This window comes from Sander vitreus, chromosome 2 (genome assembly GCF_031162955.1).
Source record: "Sander vitreus isolate 19-12246 chromosome 2, sanVit1, whole genome shotgun sequence".
Classification (NCBI taxonomy): domain Eukaryota; kingdom Metazoa; phylum Chordata; class Actinopteri; order Perciformes; family Percidae; genus Sander; species Sander vitreus.
In genome coordinates this window covers 5,407,473-5,429,908 of record NC_135856.1, presented here as the reverse complement: position 1 = coordinate 5,429,908, position 22,436 = coordinate 5,407,473, and the positions used below count along the sequence as shown (strand labels likewise).

The window sequence follows — 22,436 nt, the reverse complement described above, 5'->3', positions numbered from 1 at the left end:
CACACGCACGCATACCAACGTTGGTCCACTGTGACATGGTGCACAGTTAAGGAATTTGAACAATATGTTCCAAAAAAAAATGGCATCATGCATGTCGAAAAAATATAGGGAAGGCTGGTTTCATCATCTCCATTATCAGGATTATTCAGATATGTGTGCAAGAAAAGTGCAATAGAAATACATGTAAAAAATAAATGTCCTAAGCTTATCCACAGACACGTATTGACTTTTGCTCTGGCAGTTAATTATTTGTTTGTGTTCTATAAATGCTACAGTAAAGGTATATCAGGCGGTGCTGGAACCTTTCCCAGCATGCACGGAGCAGAATTTACAAATGCCCTTCAGTTAAACTCTAACGATATCACGAGATCATGCGAGAATCTCTGGATCACACGTCACACGAAAATCCATCTTGTCAGGTTGTCAAGTAATGTGTTTGTGTCCGAACAGCAGCAAACAAAACCAATTAGCAGCCTGTGAGGAGCTTCTGGCAGCTTCAGGCGTGGTTTAGGTGTGTACCGGCCGCGACTGTTGATTCGAAACAACAATGGCGGACGTGATAGACAGATGGTTCATCCAATCACCTGCAAGGTATTTTAAAAAAAAGGTGCCAGCCCTTTCTGTAACAGACTGCCTAGCACGTAAGGTTAGTAAAACAGTCGGCTACGTGCCTTTCTGTCTTTTTGTACCGTACAGTAATAGTTTTCCAAATGTTCAGATGACTCAAATATTCAGATGAAACAGCCATACTTGCACTTCTCAAGCACAATAACTCAGTCATGGCCTATCAGCCCTCCATCTCCCACTTCACTCAGTGGTGCACATTGAACCACCTACTCCTGAATGTCAGATCAACATTGAGAGAGTTAAGATGGTGGAGAGCTTCGAGTACCTTGGAATCACCCTCGACAATAAACTCAGCTTTGATCATCACACTACCGACATCCATAGACGCTGCCAACGGAGCTTCTCCGCCATCCACTCCCAGTCACACCCCACCTTCTGCTCCTCCTGTACAGCCTCCTCTACTGTTCCACATGCTACTTCACCACTGTCACCAACAGGAACAAAAATCATTGGTCTCAATACTCCCAACCTCTCAGACCTCACTGGCACTGCCATCACACGCAGAGCACTCACCATAGCACACGACCCAAGCCAATAATACTTAATGGACTCATGTTCTTTTGAATGTATTGTTTGGCATTGTGTTTTTTTTTGCAATTAAAGGTGGACGGCAGGCAAAAGCTCAACTCCACTGTTTTCTGCAGTCGTGTGGAAAACAGATACTCCTCTCCGTAGCTTCGCAGAAAATTGTCGTTACTTATACAGTATGTACACATTTGAGCACAATGCCTGGTCACATGCATTCATGTGAATGGTCCAGCTTGTGTATATGATAATGCATGCCCCCCCCCCCCGCTGCGTATATTATGGATATACTGGATAAGATGAATGTGCTCAGAAACAGATACAGCAGTGACAGAAGTAATACTAATCTTTTACTTAAAGGGTTTTTTTTTTTCAACCTGGACCCTATTTTCCAATGCATTAACTTTACTTGCTTAGTTTTTCTCAATTCTTGGATGCCTAGAAGCGGAAGCGGGAAGATGCTCTACAACAAAAGTCATCTCTTCTTTCATCTCATCCCTCTCTCTCCCTCTCATTTCACGTGTCTGAAACCCCATTGTCTCTATGGTTAAGGGGACCATAGTCCCGCATTGCCAGACCTTCCTCCACAGCACTGAGGAGGAAGGCCTGGCTTGTCCACACAGCATTCCAGCATGGGAGAAAAATGTGCTCTGGTTTATTGGCATTTCTTGAAACCAGTCACAACCACAGATGTGTTCAGTGTTCATGTTTTTTTTTAAATGAATTTAAGAGAAACTGACAATTTTCACTCACTTTTGTGTCACTATTGTTTTTGCTCTCAAAACCTCTCACACCCCTGCCCTACTCTCCCTCTGTCTCTCTCCTATTGTTACGGGACATTAAGCAGCACTTTAAGGCAGTTATGTCACCACTGTCCCCTATCCTGCGCCACTAAGGTGGTACGCTCCAATCACTTTCTCTTATTGGGAGAGCCCATTTGCTAGGTGCAGAGGGGTGTCAGGAGAGAAATGGATGGTTGGGTTGAAATTGAAGGGGGACGTTGTAATGGCTCCATCAACTCAGGAGTTGGGAATCTTTTTTTCAACAGCTCATGACATCAGACCTCTCCCTCTCATTTCATCAAAGACACAATTTTCGTTTTTTCCTTTCCATCCAAAGATCTCTCTTTATCGCTCATTTCCTTCCTCTTTTTTTTCAGTTCTCTTTTCCGTCCCCTGGTTGCTGGAGCTTTCATTGGCAGAGGCAGGATGCAAGCACTCTCATTCTGACCACATTCTCCATCCTCAATCCCCCCTTCCTCTTCATTTTCTCGCACACACATTATTGCTGATCTCAGCAGAGTGCTAACACTCAGCTGATGGACTCTCTCCCTACCTCCACCCCCAATCACACTCCCTTATTTTCCCTTCATTCCTTTCTTCCTCCACCTTTCCTTCTCTCTCCCTCTCTTAGTGCTGTTCTTTTCAATTGAATTCAATTGTATTGATAGTGTCAAATCAAAACAGGAGTTATCTCAGGACACTTTACAGATAGAATAGGTTTAGACCACACTCTAATTTACAAAGCACCAACAATTCCACCCCCAAGAGCAAGCATTTGGTGTGACGGTGGCGAGGAAAAACTTCCTTTAAACCGGCAGAAACCTCGGACAGACCCTGGCTCTTGGTGGGCGGCCATCTGCCTCTGCCAGTTGGGACACAGAGACACTGATACAGATATACAGATATGGAGAAATATGATTCATAGTAATTATAGCAGTTGGCAAGATGAACAGTAGCAATTATCTTACCAATAAAGATAATACAATTATGACTAGAAATAATAGTAGTAGCAGTGGAGGAAAAAGGAAGGTGGTCTTTCGCCTTTCCTGCTCTCTCATCTACTGTATGTCTTTACTAGGGATGCACCGAATCCAGATTGTTGGGGTTCGGCCAAATACTGAATCCACTGGTTAAGATTCTGCCGAATCCAAAACCGAATACCGAATCCTACTCCCATCCTCAGCCCATTAACACAGTAAACACATTAATGAAGTAAACAACGTCCACAGCAGTGTATTTTTCATTTTATTTTATTTTAACTCTAAAAATCACCTGGTTAACACAAGTTTTTAGCTCTGACTGTCCTTCCTTTGCCATACCTGAAGTTGCTGCATTTTGACTGCTGTCTGTAGATTCCTTTATGCTCCTTCCCTCAACTCGTATTCTTTCAGAGGTTTCATACGCAAATGTTTTAACAGCGGCGATGTTGTTTATTGTTTAGGGTCCTTGCCACCACGAGACAAATCGACATTGCAAACATGTAGCTCGACTTGAATGGCCTTCTTTTGACTGAAAGTACTGCCAAACACTTTTTCTGCTCACGAGTTCCATTTTCACTTTCTTACAGCCTACTGCATTGAACGGTCCATCTACGTAAACACCTTCCCGTAATCAACGGCGACGTCATTACATCGACCAGCGTAGCACGCGTAGTGCAAGCATAGGGTTCGGTTCGGTGGAAAAAATCCCAAGGTTTGGCAGAAACCGAACCCCGTCAAAAAGCCAATATTTGGCTGAATCCGAAGCCAAATCCTGGATTCGGTGCATCCCTAGTCTTTACTCTATCCATCCACCCTTCTGTCTAATAATCACATATGTGTTTATTAACCTTTATTTATCAGGGGAAGGTTTGCTGAGCATTATAAATGAAACTGCCCAATATAACGGTACAGCTGACATGATTAGACGATTAAACACTGACTGATTGACGGATCTGTTTGGATCGTTTCCAGTTTCTAAAATGTGAGGATTTTTCTGCATTGAGTACTATTACTTTTAATACTTTAAGTACATTTCCCTGATGATACTTGCATACTTTTACTTAAGTAACATTTTCAATGCAGGAGGTTTTTTTACAGTGTGGAATTAGTACTTTTCCTTTAAGTAGAGGATCTGAATACGTCTTCCACCACTGGTAACAGAGCAAGGCATGTTCGATCTGCCTTCACTTTGATTTTCCTATCTACTGTATCATTTCAAATGAATAACCTCATTCTCTGGTGTCAGTCCTGCTCCATCAATCCTTGCCCTTTAATTACATCATCATTCATCTTTCTCCTGTTCACCCGCGTCATTCTTTCCTGTGTCTCTAATCTTCCTCCAGTTTTTCCATTCTCCTCTATCTCTGCCGGGCCGGCTGATTGGCCCAACTTGTCCGCCGTGTCCTCCATGTCCATGAGGGCACGACGGGATTTCTGTGTCCTGGTTTGTGTGTCTCTTTCCTCTCAGTGTGCTGGGGGGTGTTTGCGTGCATTTAACATGTCATGTAGTTGCATGTTTGTGTGCACACAAACTTGAACTAAAACAGAAAAAGAACATATGTGTTATTTTCTGTTTTCTGTTTTGATAGAAGCTTTGCAGTTGTTTTAGGCTGCAAATTCCCCAAAATCTGTATTTGTGATGCCCAATGAATCACCCACACCTAACTCCAGCTACTAATCAATACATTAAAATTCCAGCAACCAATATTATTACATGGATCAAATAAGTATGCAATGTAATCTACATCCACGACGTTCCACTTCCGTAATTGGTCTGTTGCTGCCGGAAATTCCGCTGAATGTTCCGTTACCTTCCGCTTTCTTTGTTTTGGAATTTTAAACTCCGGTGGATTTATGAGGACTATCGTGGTTAACTGCTCCTCAGATCTCTGCAGGGTAAATCCAGACAGCTAGCTAGACTATCTGTCCAATCTCAGTTTTCTGTTGCACAACTAAAACAACCTTTGAATGTACACACATTCCGCCAAAATAAGTTCCTTCCCGAGGCTATTTTGCAGCAACACCGGGGCTCCGTGCGTTGCTTAGCGCCGCCCAAGACGATTGTGATTGGTTTAAAGACATGCCAATAAGCCAGAACACGTTTTTTACCCATCCCACAATGCTGTTTGGACTCGCCAGACCATCCTCCACAATGCTTTGGAGGAAGGTCTGGCAATGCGAGACTACAATCAAGTTGAAAGGGGTTGCTAGTAAAACATCCACAGAGAATTATCACCCAACTTTGCAGCCGAGCTTTTTAGCCCCTTTTTTACTTAATGGAATATTTTTGTTTGGTTTCTGTTTGGTTCAGTTTCACTTCTCTAATGGACTTGTTGCCATCTGCAGTGGGCAGCTGTTCCAAACAAAAAAAGGTTTTGATAAACCCAATGCTACTGTTGGAATTCACATGCAGAGGCACCAGCCCAGCAAACAGCTAAAGCCCATCATGAGTTGGTGGAGACCAAAATAGAGTGACAAGTATAACAAATATTGGACTTACTTTCATCATGTGGCCAGATATACAATTCCAATACAGGTTTCTGCGGGTCAACCGCTGTGTAAATTCAACATTAGTGAGGCTTGTTTGACTTGTTATTGTCAATACATTGATTATTGTATCAGTGATGAAATTATCACTTCCCTGACAGTAAACACTGTCTGACTGATTTATGTTGAGACAAATTAATATGTTTACAACACAATTAGTTGTTTAGAGTCAAGTAAAGTGCGGCAGAGCTGGAGCTGATAGAGATTAAGTGCCTTGCTAAAGGACACTCAAGCAGGACAAATACTTGTCAGCACTGTGGGAGTGATGATGAACTGGTCCAATGCCTAACTTTACTGCCCTCACATTGTGTATCTGTAGGTGTGCGTTTGTGTCTGTGACTCTATTTCTGTTCAAAAGGGTGTGTGGGTGTGCACAAAGCATCACACACTGAAGCAGGCTTTTAGCAAAAAAATATTTTGTTTAAAAGGGACATGTCACCTGCTATATTTCCTACATTTTATTTCAAAATGGCTGGATGATCTGCAGTAAAAAACCATAGACAGTATAAAAACTGGACCAACAGATCCCGTTGCTCTGGACGGAGACCAGTGAAGGATATTAGAAGCACTTTTCCGGTGATGGCTGAGCGTTACTGCACAGCCTCCAACTGAGAGATGACGTAAATGTGACGTGAGCAACATGTCTGAAAGTTGTGAGTCTTCTAGCTGTGCCAAGAGAAATCTCTCTCCGCTCTAAATGGAAGGGAGACGTAATTTAATGTCGGCTACTGACGTACAACCGCATCATCAATAGATATATTACATACCTGAGGGCGAATTCGGGGTGGGTTTTGAATGATTTACAATCCTGTAATTGTCTCCATCTGTTAAAAGCCCGACCGAATGTGACTCTGATTTTCCCAGTCGTCTTTCACTTACCCACTATCTCCTGCTACCTTTTACCTGGCTTTTTACTAACACAGGCTTTTGCGGTGTTAAGCCAAAATCTGTGACCCGTCAGAATGTGTTACTCTAGCGAAGTCTACCTGCCGAAAATCATTTTGTTTCTTTGTGCGAAAAACTGGACCCAGGCAGAGGCATTAATAAAAACTATATACACTACCGGTCAAAAGTTTGGGGTCACTTAGAAATTTCCACTCCATTACAGACAGAATACCAGCTGAGATCAGTTGCATTGTTTTTTTTAACCAGGGCAGCAGCTTTCAGATTACATTATGTTCTTACATAATTGCAAAAGGGTTGTCGACTGTTGTAGAAAGAAGTGGCTGATCTTTAATGTAATATCTACATTGCCTATTATCAGCAACCATTCATCCAATGTTACAAAGCCACATTCTGTTTACTAATCTGATATCATTTTAAAAGGCTAACTGAGAAAACATTGGAGAACCCTTTTGCAATTATGTAAGGACATAATGTAATCTGAAAACTGCTGCCCTTGTTAAAAAAAACAATGCAACTGATCTCAGCTGGTATTCTGTCTATAATGGAGTGGAATGGACATTTCTAAGTGACCCCAAACTTTTGACCAGTAGTGTAAAGCTAGCGTTCTTTTCATTGTAAGTCTTGTTTCCTGTTACAGGTCATTTATGATCATCAGATGGAACATTACACAGTTTTAGAAACATTAAAAAGTTACATATAGTCACTTTAAGTTGTAAGATACTTTACCGCTTAAGTCTCACTGAAGAACTTCATGACGAAATATAAAATTTGTCAGTGCCTTTACAAAACATTTGACCAATATGGGATCTGCCCCCACCGTGGTGAGGGGTTGTTCAAGCACCAAAAGTGACTTGATTCATGTTAGAGCAAAGATTGTGATTTGGGTTAAAATAATTACAATGGCCATTACAATGCTGGTGCAAGCACTTAACATCCTTCACATGAGTGGTGCGTTCATATGCAGAAGATAGCCTGCAGGGCACAGAGTTGGAGGGTATAGGAGAACGTATAGGAGAGTGATGAGCCTGTAAATGACTGCAGAGCAATAATGATAATGGAAATGATGGCAAAGGGACAATTTTCAGCCAGGTACTCTCCCTCTTTCTGTGTGACCTCATTTTTCTCTCCCTGCTGGACTTAATTTCCTCGCTAGATGTCCATCCAGTATTTTCTCAGAGGAGGTACTGTAACCCTGTGTGCACCAATTCACAGTGTCAAATTAAATTTTCGTTTGGTGTTGGAGAGTGACCTGAGTCACATGAAAAGGTAGCTGATGTTTCATTCACAGCAGTGGTGGAAGAAGTATTCAGATCATCTACTTAAAAGTACTAATACCACACTGTAAAAATACTCTGTTACAAGTAAAAGTCCTGCATTGAAAATGTTACTAAAAGTATGACAGTTTCATCAGGAAAATGTACTTAAAGCATTAAAAGTAAAAGTTCTCAATGCAGAAAAAATCCTCACATTTTAGAAACTGGAAATGATCCAAACAGATCTGTCAATCAACTCAGTGTTTGATGGTCTAATCATTTCAGCTGGACTTGTAGGCCGTTATGTTGTTGGGTAGTTTATAATAAAACATCGCATTTTTTAAATAATGTAAAATAATAAAAATAATGTTTTTGTGTGCAAAAATCTTAATTTGTAAAGAAACGAGTAACTAAAACTGTCAGATTAATGTAGGGGAGTAAAAAGTAGAATATTGTAGAAAGTAGAAAATGGCATGAAAAGAAAAGACTCAAGTAAAGTACAAGTACCTCAAATTTGTACTTAAGTACAGTACTTGAGTAAATGTACTTAGTTGCATTCCACCACTGATTCACAGTCCGAAGCTTCATCTCGTCCTAAACTGTTTTGGACGGCATGAGTCGATTACAGCTGGATAAATATCTTTATGAAGACCTGTTTCATGTAAACTGTCCTGTTTCTGACGCAAAACTCAGCAGTCAGTCGTCCCTGCAGTGAGTCAGATGCTCCTGTTTCCCCCTAATGTCATTTGGTATCTTTGCCAGATACACTAGTGATACACTAGTGACTCAGTATGCCATCTTTTTTCCCCGAGATGAGACTAGATGTTTTTACAAGCCCCATGAAATTTCTGTGTCTCACCTGCACAGTCTGTTCCATCTCTCCTTTAAGAGACGAAAAAAGAAAAAAAGTCTCAATCTTATGCGTGTGCACAAACTAAACCTAACAAAAAGACTTTTTTTCTGCCCATTTCGGTGCCTTAGGCAAATCCACATCCATTGTTGACACTGCATTTATATAGTTTTATAACCAAATAACTTAATGATGTTTTAGTTGATTTTATCTAAGTCATTATCAACATGCAGACTGTCAATGTTTACATTCACAGGAGTTTTTTCCATCATATTCAGGATATGATGCTTACATTGCAGATGCAAGGTAAACTGCCCATTCCACTACCTGTGTTATGATAATGGCATATTAGCCTAATCATAACATGACTCACAGAAAAGTATTTAATCCAAAGACTCCTCTAATCATCTGAACAAAAACATATTTCAGGTTCCAGTTTCTCAAGTTGCAACCAGGTAGCAGGAAATAACATATGTTTTTCCTCGGACTTTCACCTATTAATGTCCTAACTAGGTTTTACTCCAATCTTCTATTTTTGTTCAATTTTTTCCTACATAATACAGCTGAAAGTGCATGTGGCGCCTACGGTACAGTAGACCTACATGACTGTAACATTAGTCAAGCAGTTTAGGCAACTACAGCCAATGCCTTCCAAGAAAGCACAAATTACAAACTTTTAAACTCTTAAAGCCACCTTTTAAGTCTACACGAGGTGAGTACCGATACTCAGTGGAATCTTCCTTTAAATGTTTGCTGCTGTTTCACCATGTCAAAGCTGTAATCACTTGCAAATTCCTATTAATAATGTCGAAGAGTGAGACAGACTGTGCCACCATTCCTGGAAACTATACATACAAGTATCCAGTATACTGTTTAAAAATATATAGTCACTACAATGAGAGGTCTATTTTTGAACACTGTCTCTGTGAACATCCATTAAAAATGTCGTAGGGACGTCTATGGCGTTCTCTCATTGAATGACTGGCCCAGTGTCTACAGTAAAAGATTAGATTACTGTGTGACGTCACGGCACGGCACTGAAAATCAATGGACGGTCATCCCTGAATACTAAATACACTGGTCACTCTGTGTGTGTGTGTGTGTGTGTGTGTGTGTGTGTGTGTGTGTGTGTGTGTGCGTGTCCTCTTCTCTTTAATTCCCTCTCTCATTAATTCTTCAAGTATCTCCCCCCATGTGTTTGCCAAGAATGAAGTCAGCACACATGCACGCACGCACACACACACACACACACACACACACACACACACACACACACACACACACACACACACACACACACACACACACATCACAACACATTGGCAGAAGCCTTATCAGTCACGACTCGCACAGCATGAGCACAAACTCTCCTAGAATACCATGAGGAGAGAAAAAGCGAGAAAGGGATAGACCGACACTATTAACACGTAGAATAAAACTGAACTAAAAGTCTGAAGGCCTTGTAGCAGTGCCTTGATGCTGCAATGTTTTTTCATACCACATTATGAAAGTGTTGGAACAAACGATGATTTTGGAGCCTTACCAGTTAGCGTGAATGGGCTTCGCAAATTTAATGGGATTACACTTACAGTGACATTGAGTAAAAACATTTTTTTCATTTGTTGTTGTTAAAGGTGAAATTTGGAGCTGTGCTGCACATGGATGCATCATTATATTTGGTTGTGGCTGGGCCTTGCTACAAATTTATCCCGGTGGCCGAATACAATACAGCCAAGAAAAACAAAATGTTCCCCACAGACTGCCATCAAAAAGTAGACATTTTTAAAACTGTTGATGTGTAACCTTGAATGACACAGAAGGTTTTACTGTATTATATTATTGTAATGTATTAGCCTATTTGGATTTTTTTGAACCATGACACATTGACATTTGAAACACCTTTCTCAGAGCCTAAAATATCTTATATATATACAGTATATATAAAATAGTTTTTAAGATATAATTTTAACTTGGGCAGCACAATGTGGAAGCGCACCAGAAAGAGATCAACATCAGTTGTCCACCATTGTGAAAAAGATGCAAACTTAAACCAAGTCTGAAGCCTTCGAAGAAGTTTCCAAAAATGTCTTCCCCTTTCAAGGTCTTAAATTGGTCCTCACACAGATATCGGAACAAACTCTCACACACACACAGACACACAGCGAGGAAACATGGTAAACATATGCTAGCCTCTGACAGTATGTGATACGGAGAAATGTTTAAAATGAATATGCATGAACGCTTGAAATACGACTGTAATTGGCAATGTAGGCCATGCATGGTAATCGTGTGTATATACATTATCTGAATAGAGAAATACAGTATATATGTGTGTGAAGGTAACAGCAGAGTGTGTGTGTTATATAGGCTGTGCTGAGTGATTGATCATAGGGAGCAGGGAAAAGCAGGTTACTGCAGCGCACACGCACACGCACACACACACACACGCACACGCACACACAGACACACACACACACGCTCTCTGAGCCTGCTCCTTTCGGCGTTTGCTCTTTCTCATTCCCCCCCATTTCCATCTCCATCTTTGCCATCCCTCCTCCTCCCATCCTTCCTCCAAACCTCTCACTCTCTCCATACATCACACTTACCTCCCTCGGCCCCCCCACACCCACCCAACCATCACTCTTCCCTCCTTCCTGTGGTCTTCGTCCTCCAGCTTTACCTCCTCTCGGCTCTCCATCCCTCTCACGCCTTCTTTAACAGACAAACCCATCTTGTACCCCCCCCCCTCTCTGTCCTGTTATCCAGAGCCCAGGGGAACGGAGAGTCACGTGTCCTCTTGTTCTTCCACCTCCTCCTCCTTTTCCCTCCCTCTATCTAGCTGCAGTACTACAGCTCTACTCCACTGCTGCTGAGGTTTCATCTCTCATAGGGCTCCATCTGTCTGTATCTATTTATCTGTGTATAAAGCTATCTATCTATCTATCTATCTATCTATCTATCTATCTATCTATCTATCTATCTATCTATCTATTTGCAAATGGGTGAAACATTAAAGGAAGAAAACAACACAGTCCTTAGCATAGATTATACAAGTCTCTGGAACTAATGAGACATTATTTGGTGCTTTTCAGATGGTGGCGGAAAGTGCAGTCAAACACATCCCTCCAAAATCTCCCATAGGCGTTCAATTGGTTTAAAACCTAGTACGATATGTGCACATACACAATATGTACTTTCACACACCATCAATCCTTTTTCCTGGCTGTTATTAGCTAGTGACCATCCTTCATTTGTTCCATTGATGTGGGAAAGTATATACAGCGATCCAAGATGGCGCCCCATTCATTCCTATGAAAGTTTAGCTTTTGCATACGCCGAACAAGGTTCCGACAGTCTTAGGTGTTTTTTAGATTAGACTTTAATTTAAGGTAATCCAGGTAATCTATCTCCACACTACTTTTATATAGTCTCTATTGTACTTGACTGGACATGACATAAAGCTACTTCATCACTCCTTGTAAAAACTAATCTATCAACATATATTTGTGCCTTGTCATTGATTGACTGGCAATTTACAACCAATTTTTAAAGGCCCTGAACACCCACACAGGTGTGTATAGTTAATGTGGCTGATTGGACCTTTTCCAGGACTATGTGGGTATGGTTAGACTGAGTGATTGACATCTTTCTGAGTCCACTGTTAGTGTTGTTGCACATGTTAGGGCGGGACAAGTGACACCTTTGTCATCCTTATTGGTAGAAAGAATTTGTGACCTAATGCTACGACTTCAAGTCACGACTCATGACTTGGTAGCGTTCCAGGCAAAGTCACGACAAACCCTTCTAGCTAGTGTTAGCATTACCTAGCGTTAGCTAGCGGCTACCTAACATTGACGTTAGCTAGCGCTAACTGATACTAGCGATTTCTAGTCGGCGACATATTTTGGGCTTCATTTAATAAACATAACCTGTAGTAGTACACAATCGTATGTGTATTGTTAACGTTGCCTATTTATTTATATTTCTCACCGCTAATCACGCGTCTGTACAGCATCAACAGGGGTCGCCATTGTTATTTATGTGTGTGACGTCAAAAACTGTAACTGGGAGTACAACGATCTGGTACGAGTTCACGTGTAGTAAGTGACGGGTTACGCGTTGCCTGGAACGCAGCATAGTCAGCCAGAATAACTGAAAACACCTGTGTGGGTGTTCAGAGGCTTTAAGTTTGGATGCAGAACTCCCTTCTGAGGAGCGTGAGCCAAAGGGAAGAATGTATTGATCCCAAAGAGTGTTGCATCACTTGCTTTTGTAATCATTTTAAAATAATTTTTTGTATCCCAAGAACTTAAATTAACAATATTTAACAACATTCAGAGAATTCAAGGTCAGTTAACTAGATTGCTTTGGAAGCTTTCAACCACATGTGAAAGCTGAAAGCTCTGGAAGAAATGAAGTAAACAGGCCTACGTACAGTACATTAGTTTAGAGTGTTACTGTGATAAAAGGTTACACTTTTGTGGAGGCAAAATAAGTGACACATTCCTACCCAGGGAACCCCACCCTCTGAGCTTTGTTCTGTTCTGTGATTCTGAGCACAGCGCGCGCATTTCCCATGATAAACTACCACCTTTGTAGAGAAAAAATCGCTATATGTGAACACACCTTTAGCTGGCTACATTTTCTGCCTGCTTATACTACACCATGGTAGCAGTTAACATCTCGTGAAGATGAGTGACACGATGAAGAGACTGACGCCTGACAGCATATTTCCTATGCCAAGAAATTAAAAGTCACAGATTTGAAGCCTATCAGTGTATTTCTTGATCAGTACTGACATTTGGCGTATCGTTTGGGTCACAGCTGCTGTTGTAATCTGATATAAGATAGTTCTTGTTTTAGCTTTGACAGTTAGTGCTTTTGCAATGACCAGAGTAAGTACAAGAGAGAGTGAGAGAGAGAGAGAAGGATGGAGGAAACTCAGCTACCACTCTCTCAGCTATTGCCATAACAACAAACCCACTCCCCCATCTCTTGGAGAAGTGACATTTCACTTTGCCCTGGTTGCTGCTCCCTGCAGTGCTGCTCTGATCCAGCCTCTGTGTGTGTGTGTGTGTGTGTGTGTGTGTGTGTGTGTTTGTGTGTGTGTGTGTCCTCATTAAAGAAGGCCTGCGACTGAGGGGGAGTGGTCCTGATCACACACGCACACCTTGTCAAACCAGACCTCTGCTGCGTCTGTGTGAGTGCCGAGAAGAGAGGATATCATGCTACTATAAGATGCAGACACACACACACAGATTCAGACGAAGGATTAAATGTCAAAATCGCTACGCTACTATCAAAGCTAATGAAATAAATTCACTGAAGTGTGTGTGTGTGTGTGTGTGTGTTTGTTTGTTTGTGTGTGTGTGTGTGTATCTTCTACATGTCTGTCTGTACTTCAGTCTTTCCCCTTGACAAACACTATATCTCCACCCATCCCCCCTTTATCTCTCACGCAGCCATATTTAGATCACACAAACACCACAACCCTTACCACCCGCACACACACACACACACACACACACACACACACACACACACACACACACACACACACACACACACACACACACACAGAGACAGCCTCAAATTAAGTGATGAGTAGGTAACACTCATTATTTTCTGTTTCCTGCTGTCATATGTCTCTGTTCAGCACTGGTTACAGTACACAGAGTTCTCTCATGGTAAGGACAACTCAAATAACGTTTGACAGCAAGAAATGGACACAGCGACACCAAAGACTTTGATGGAGACCAGTGAAGTCACTTTTCCGGTGATGGCTGAGCGTGCTGCGCAGCCTCAAACTGAGCTTGACGACGTAGATGTGACGTGAGCAACCTGTCTGAAAGTTGTGAGTCTTCTGGTAGCTGTGCCAAGAGAAATCTCAATCATTCCCAATCTTGTGGATAAAGTGGATCGTGGATAAATGTTACTTCATATGAATTCACTTGCCACATACCGAAGTATTTCCAATCCATCAAAACGTTGCTGACATATTTTATTCCAATGCTTTCATGGACTCTCTATGGGCTTCTCCCTCATCCCCTCGATTGCCTGCGAGCTTCTCCTGACTATACAGTAATTTATCTACTGTGCGACAGAAAGTCGCGTGGTGATGACACAATCGTTAGCCTATTTTTACAAAAACGCTTACGTTATTTGCTGTCAAAGTGACGCCAAAATGAATGGGAGTCAATAGAACGCTAGGGGAATGTGATGGCTTGTTAGCCTCAGAATCTCCCCATAGGAGGTACGCTTTCCAGATGCTCGCTTACCCCCTTGGTAAAAGCAGACCACTTCCCACTATTTCTTGACAATTAAAAACAGAAAGTAAAAGGCATTCACGAGAGGTGAATGTGAGAATATGAATAAAAACCACAAAGCATATGTAATGTGTTCAAGGTTATAAGAAAGTTAAAATATATCAGTGAGCCAATTTAAACTTGAAAATACACTTACAGAAATGCACACACCACGCAGTATATTAGGTGCAGTGACCAGTAAGCCATTTGTCTTGGAGGTTTGTTGTGGAGCAGAAGTTTCTGCTCACCCATATTAACAGTGATCCTTTAACTCAGTGGGCTGAAAGGGACTTTAATTATCTGATCACAGCCACCTGCTTTTGGCAGAAACGTTTGGATTCAGAAATGTGTTCGAAGTGGAAATCTTCCTCCATCAGATTAAAGGATGAAGAGAAACCCAGTTGATTCAAACCAAAAAGATGCTAGAATGAATAGCTGTGGATGCGGGAAGGGGCCCATAGAAAATGCCTTTCTACAGGGCCCAGAACCGGCACAAATTTAACATGGGTTTGAACCCTAAAAAGGCTCAACCTGATTTCCCCAACTAACCAGCGGTAAAGTAGGACAGATAGCCATGGAAACACATCCTACACATTTCAGTGTCCAGAGGGAGGTACACATTACGCACCGCGTGGACAACAAGTAGAAACATAGAACTAAAAATAACATGTTAAAACTCACATGACTCAATGACAAATACTGTTTTTCCCGCAAAGAAAGTTAAAGACATAAAGAAAAAAGTAAACAAAAAGTAAAGTTACTAAAATGAGGACTCACCCGGTGAGCACGACCACGAAGTCCATGACGTTCCAGCCGTTCCTCAGATAGGAGCCCTTATGTAACGCAAAACCCAGAGCCAGGATCTTTATCCCCGATTCAAAACAGAAGATGGCTATGAAGTAGGGCTCCGTCTCCTCCTGCGGGGGGGGGGGGGAGAGGAGAGACAGAAAACAGGAGAAGGAATGAAAAAAGGAGTAAGGGGTAGATTAGGTGAGGAGAGTAGAAAGAGCAGAGGAATTTCAGAGGAGGGGATGGATAAAAGAAGAAAAGGGTTAGTGACAGGCAGATTGTGGGTGATTTTTTTGTTCACATGGAGTTTGTTTATTGGGAAATGTTTAAATAAAAGGATAGCCACTGACTGTAAGATGGAAATGTCAGTTTTTTTAGGATATGATACAAAATTTGACAGTTTTTGTACTGTAAAATTCCAACCATGTGAGAATCTGTGATTGTGTACTGTGTGTTTATTTGTGCCTGTGTGTGCTCTGTGAATGTTTGCCTTGTGTGTCTCTACTGCAAGTCAAATGTCTCAGTAAGTTTTCATGCCTTTCTACGAGTACACACACTGCCTATGTGTTCATGTTTGTACATGCTGCTTTGTGTGTGTGTGTGTGTGTGTGTGTGTGTGTGTGTGTGTGTGTTTGTGTTACCAGTCGTTCAGACAGAGGCGTCTTGTCTCCATCAGGAAGGTGCTGTTCCAGAGCCAGGACGATGCAGTTTGCAATGATGGTGGTAAGGATCATCCATTCAAACGGAGTGCAGCTGGAGTTAAGGCCAACATCACCAACAAGACACATACACACAAACACACACACACCTCGTATGCATTCACACCCGTAGAGACCAAGCAACTGCTGATCAACTTCTGTTCAAAATGTAGGACGTCCCGATGGACAGGTACCATCAGTCTGTCCAGGGAACCTTTGAGACATTTTTTTTCTCTCTCTCTCTCTCCATATATTTCTTACAATATCTAATGTCAAACTGTCCAATAAAGGTAAAATTGCATTAAAAAATGAATTATTCTTGATCTGCGAGTCATGACATTTTCAAAATTGCATAGAATAGTCTGTCTGGCATTATTTTCTGACCCCAAATGTCTATTTGATTCTCTTAACGTATGTTAAAGTTCAAGTTCACATAAAAGATAGAAAATAGGACCTACTGAGACTATTTGTTGGTCTGATTCAGATTGTTTTATGTGTTTTTGCATCTGTGGTTTTCCTGCAAAGAGCATTGTGAGTCATCTGTTTGTTTTAGGTCTTTGTAAATACACTTAACTCCGCTTGAACTCTACGGTAGCTGACTTTGATTTTACACTGCATCTAAACCCTTGTTGTCCCCATATGCACGACACTGCTCTATGTGCCTATTCATTCACAAAATACTACATGTTTCAGACACAGACACGAGTTTGTTAAATAACAGACAACTTAAAAAAAGCTTGAGGAAAGACTGGTGAGCACATCACATTACGATTCTTTGCTTCTGCACTCCTTCAGCCTGAAAGTCAGACGCACCAGAGGAGCAGCAATGACTGACATTATTCAATTGAAACTGAAAACAGTCAGTATTTCAAAGCGGTACGTGAGAATAAAATTCCTACACACACACACACACACACACACACACAGGCTGACTAACAGAGGTCGCCTGGTGGAGCAGCCAGCTCTTCACAGAGCTCCATCCAGTCAAGTGTGTTTGTATGTGTTGTGGTGTGTGTGTGTGTGTGTGTGTGTGTGTGTGTGTGTGTGTGCATGCGTTATGTGTGTGTCCATGCCTGAGTAATGGCCGCTGGAGGGGCTAAGATGACTGGATACATCCAGACAGATCAAGCCTGGGCCTAATTGGCCAGTCATTATCCTGTTAGCCTGTATGTGTGTGTGTGTGTGTGTGTGTGTGTGTGTGTGTGTGTGTGTGTGTGTGTGTGTGTGTGTTCCTGGTGAGAGTACGTGTCTATTGTCGTGTTTACCAGAAGCAACGTTGACATTGACACTATGGCCGGAGGACGGCCTCTCTGTGTGTGTGTGTGTGTGTGTGTGTGTGTGTGTGTGTGTGTGTGTGTGTGTGTGTGTGTGTGTGTGTATGTGTGTATGAGGGAGAAGAGGCTGCTGGTTGATGTGAAAGGATGAGACAGGTCAGTCTGCGGAGTACACACTAACAAGACAATGTTGAACTACACTGCACATGCTGACTAGAAAACACAACAACACACCCACCTGTGGAAGATGCAGCGCTGGAAACAGGATGGGACCTACCCGAATGTCATTTCTAAGCAAAACTTGAGAGAAAAAAAATAAATTCTGGCTTTGATTTTGAAAGTTTAGGGAATTTTAGTGTGCTTATATTATTGGTAAAATCTGTGTTATGTGGCTGTTTTACACAGTTTGCTTAGTGCCTTCCTGAACTGATCATGTTTTGTGTTAAATGCAACTTAAGTCTTGCCTATTCAGATGATTAAAAGGCCTGGTAATGCAGTCTTCTGCTATTCAGTGGACAAAAGAGCAATCTGTCAGTTTGTTTGTACTGTACAGAGTCATATAGGAGTTCTCAAAAATGTGCAAGTAACTCTTCACAGATGAGGATGATTAGACCTGTAGACATAAGAATCCTCATTCAGACTTCACTTGAATTGAAACTTAAAGGCAAAAAAAAATCAACGCGTATCCATGGCACTGTGTACATTTACATTTTGGGTGTTGTTTCCGTGTTTCCGTCCTAAACTTTGACCCTTTCAAAGTGTGTTTGCGCTTCATGAAAGCTAATTGTAACATTTTGGTCACCTAGAATATCTTGTTGTTAAGGCTCCTCTCTAGCTCCTCACTCTCGTCCAAACATGGTCACACATGGACGTCAAGGTGGCTACGTCCACTTCTTTTATACATACTGTGCTTTAAGCACAATAATCTGTACTTAAACATGTAAATCGTGAAAAAAAAAGAAAAGAATCTGTACTTAAACTGAACTTCTTGGATGGTATTTCCTGTTTCATTGGTACATTAAACAAAATGCCCCCACCAACACAGCACCGTTTTGGTCTAAATCCCTGCTGAAGGACATAAGACTCAACTTCTTGCCCCCATAACATTCCATCACGTGGATGTTATGTCATTTAGCTGATGCTTTTATCCAAAGCGACTTACAATTGATATATACGCACACCTCCGGAGGAACTAGAGGTTAAGTGTCTTGCTGAGAGACACGGTGGTTGATGTATCGCAGTGGGAGTTGAAGCTGAAACTCCCACCCCAAAGGCCTCTGTCATATCCACCGCACCATCGCCACCGCCATCACTACAGCTGTGATTCTAGCAAAGTTGTTAGAATTAGAATCGAATTAGTAACAAAAACAAAACATAAAGTGCAGGGGCTGATCTAAATGTAAACGGACTGTTTTTATATAGTGCTTTTCTAGTCTGAACGCTTTCACTCAGTAAAAGCACTTTTACATAGTAAAGGAACCATTCACACGCTGTGGCCGAGGCTACCATACAAGGTGTCACCTGCTCGTCAGATAAACATTCACACACATTTACACTCCGATGGCGCAGCATTCGGTGTCCTGCCCAAGGACACTTCGACACGGGATCGACCCACCAACCTTCACTATTGGCAGGTGACCACTCTACCACTGAGCCACAGCCACCCCGACTACATAACCAACTGATGTCTCTAATATACTGTGAACTTTAAGAAAAAAAGCCACTTTAGTTACTTTACTTTAATGTTTAAGAGATATTTTTCTTCTTATTTATTGTAATACCTGGCATGCAATGCACAGCCGTTGCCAACATGCTGCCATCCTGTGGAAAGACTCACAGTGAGCAGTTTGTGTTTCTTACTGCAGAATATACAGTATCATACGGAAGAGTGGAAATTATGAATTTATTTTGATTTTATTTAAGTTAATCACATTGCACTCCTGCATATTCTTCTCGTTTATTTCTTCAAAGCACTACAAATAAGCATATTATGAACAACTTGCTGGATTTAGTTTTCAAATTAAAGTAACCATTTACAGCTCACAGATGCTGTGTGTGTGTGTGTGTGTGTGTGTGTGTGTGTGTGTGTGTGTGTGTGTGTGTCTTCAGACATGCTACCCTGCTACACCATCTATTATTCAGCAGACACACACTCTGCTGGCCTAACAACCTGCTGAAAGCAGGAGGTAACACTCCCTCTATCTGTGTGTGTGTGTGTGTGTGTGTGTGTGTGTGTGTGTGTGTGTGTGTGTGTGTGTTTTTCTCTCTATATCTGTTTTGTTTTTCTTTTCTGTTCAGTTTTGTCTTTTCCTACTCCTCCTTATCATTATTGATTTTCCTTTCTCCCTCACACTTTTTACACCCATAAGTTTTCTTTTTCATACTCCTAACACTTTCTCTTACCCCTTGCCTTATCCCTTTCTTCCTGCAGCTGACTGCAAAGTGTAAGTCACCCTTCCTTCTTCCTGCACTCCTTTTCCTCCCCTCATCCCTCACTGGCTTTCTTTTCTCCTCACTTTCTCTTTTTCCATCTCCCACTTCACCCTATTCCTTCTTGTTGAGATAGAAAGAAATTGGAAGCAATTAGAAGGAAAGACTTCTAAAGAGAGAAGAATTTTTTGGCAACAGCATTATTGGTGAGCACTGCAAAAATGTGTGTGTTCCTCTCTCGTTAATTAAAATGGCTTTCTGATGGCCACAAACAAGCCCTGCCAAATACACAGACCTCACACACACACACACACACACACACACACACACACACACACACACACACACAAAAAAAGCATGTATGCAAACAGAATGAACACAGGCATTACGCATACACACACACACACACACACACACACACACACACACACATGTGCAAGCAGACATTATTACACTAACTAATGCATTGGTATGCACAGGTAATGCTTTGGTACACAAATACAAACACACACACACACAGGGAGAAAGGGAATACCCACATCAGCATTATTCTGTTGCTCTATTGCCTATTATTGTGTATACACACACTCACACTTACTATGATTCTGCCAGCAAGTGTATGAACTTATTACAGAGAGAGAGAGAGAGAGAGAGAGAGAGAGAGAGAGAGAGAGAGAGAGAGAGAGAGAGAGAGAGAGAGAGAGATTATTGGTATTTATGCAAATGCTCCATTTTTCAGGCAAGACTGCAAAATGGCTGCATACCAAGCGGTTGAGGGAGAACTGTGCAAGTACGGTAATTTTGTGATTATGGTGAACTGACCCTTCAAGCATTAAGGCTCTGTCCTTGTAAAAATAAAAAACCTCAGTTACACGGAACAATTTGTGTTCTTGGGGATTTGGGATTAGCGAGGTTCGAGTTGAAACGTCTTTGCCTCAGTCCTCTGGAGTCCAGTGTGGTCCCAGGACGGGGGACCTTCTGACATGCCCTGATTGAGTCACAGGGTTGTTTCTGCTCATTTTGCCAGTTTCCTTCATGCCTGAATACTTTATTTGGTGTCCTTGGCACTTTCAAACCAATATATTGCTGTATTACGGATTTTTTTCATATACGCTCCTTCAATAACTATCTAATCTATCCTAATACAACAGACCTAATAGTGACATCCCTAACACACTTTAATGCCTTTACAGCGCACCTTACATGAGCTAAGCACCGCGTCAGCTTGCGTCTGATTGGCTGGTGTGTCTGATCGCCACCCATGGTATTACATCCGATCTCCTGACAGTCATGAACACTTACATAGAAAACTACTGCAGGCAAGTTACAGTTTTTTTGCCTATAAAAAAAATACACAGATATATGGAATATAATTTTAGAGGTACTTTTACCAATTTGGCTGGGATGAAAAAGCTGAATTCACTAGGCTATTTAGCTAGCCTATTGTTTTTTTTAGCTATGAGGGGATGCACATGCAGTGTTCTCAAATAAGCTCAAATTCCGGCCACATTTTAATGTCCACAGACCACTAACCAGTCCAGTACATCAAACATTTGATCATTTTTATTTTGGATGGCTTTACCTTTTCGAGATATGTATTCATTTCCCTCCCACTATTGCAGTTATACTCTAACCCAGTAGGCAAAGAGGGTATATTTGGTGATGGTGAGTGACAGAGAAATTTGCTCCTACACCCGTACAGTGGTGAAGAATGTCCTCCATGAAGACAATAAACTATCTACCTGCTAAAGGTTCCTCTTCCAGCTACCCACTACAAGCCACAACCTCCACAAAACTACCCACACCTTTTTAAATGTGCCTCAGTCTAAGACATCCTGTGAAAAATGTCCTTGTGTACCAGTTTGCTTGTCCGTGTGTGTGTGTGTGTGTGTGTGTGTGTGTGTGTGTGTGTGTGTGTGTGTGTTTTCAGCTGATGAGGCATTTTGGCGTGGCGCTGAGGCTGTGCTTTAGGGGAGCCGAGCCTGATGAGGGGGAGATTTTAAATCACACCAAATGAAGCTTTATCAAATAAATGAAACTGTGTAGCACTCGACTCAGCAAGAGTCAGTTCTTTTATGGTAGTGACGCAAGCACTCGCTCGCTCTATTGCCCTCGCTCTCTCATTTTCCCTCCATCTTTTATTCACAAACATGCAGAGCTGAGAAGGAAGCACGTACATACACGGTTCGATATTCTCCAAATATTAATTCCGATTATAGTTTTAAAGAGTCTAAATGTCACTCACTCGCATTTTCTTTACTTGTGTTGTTAAAGTGTGTTGAAAGTGAATGCAAAGTGAAAACTAGAACACAAATGCATATAAGGTCAATGTGAAAAAAGGTAAACAGAATAACAATTGCAGATTCAGCGCAAGATGAGGCGAAGACGCAGCCGTGTGCGTTCACAAATATCTACACCCAGTCTAATTATTCTGCTCAAGCAGCCATCTACATGTAGCAGGCGCCACATG

General features: G+C 41.6%; 1 protein-coding gene across 1 annotated transcript in view; it reads right to left on the bottom strand.

Annotated features, from left to right (window-relative positions):
• cacna1ab (calcium channel, voltage-dependent, P/Q type, alpha 1A subunit, b) overlaps window positions 1–22,436 on the bottom strand; it is a 150,060-nt gene that overhangs the window by 93,311 nt on the left and 34,313 nt on the right. The window contains exons 2-3 of the mRNA XM_078274386.1: window positions 16,206–16,311; window positions 15,553–15,692 (exon numbers count right to left, since the gene is read on the bottom strand). Coding sequence (XP_078130512.1) covers window positions 15,553–15,692; window positions 16,206–16,311 — 246 coding nt within the window. The remainder of the gene's footprint in view (window positions 1–15,552; window positions 15,693–16,205; window positions 16,312–22,436) is intronic.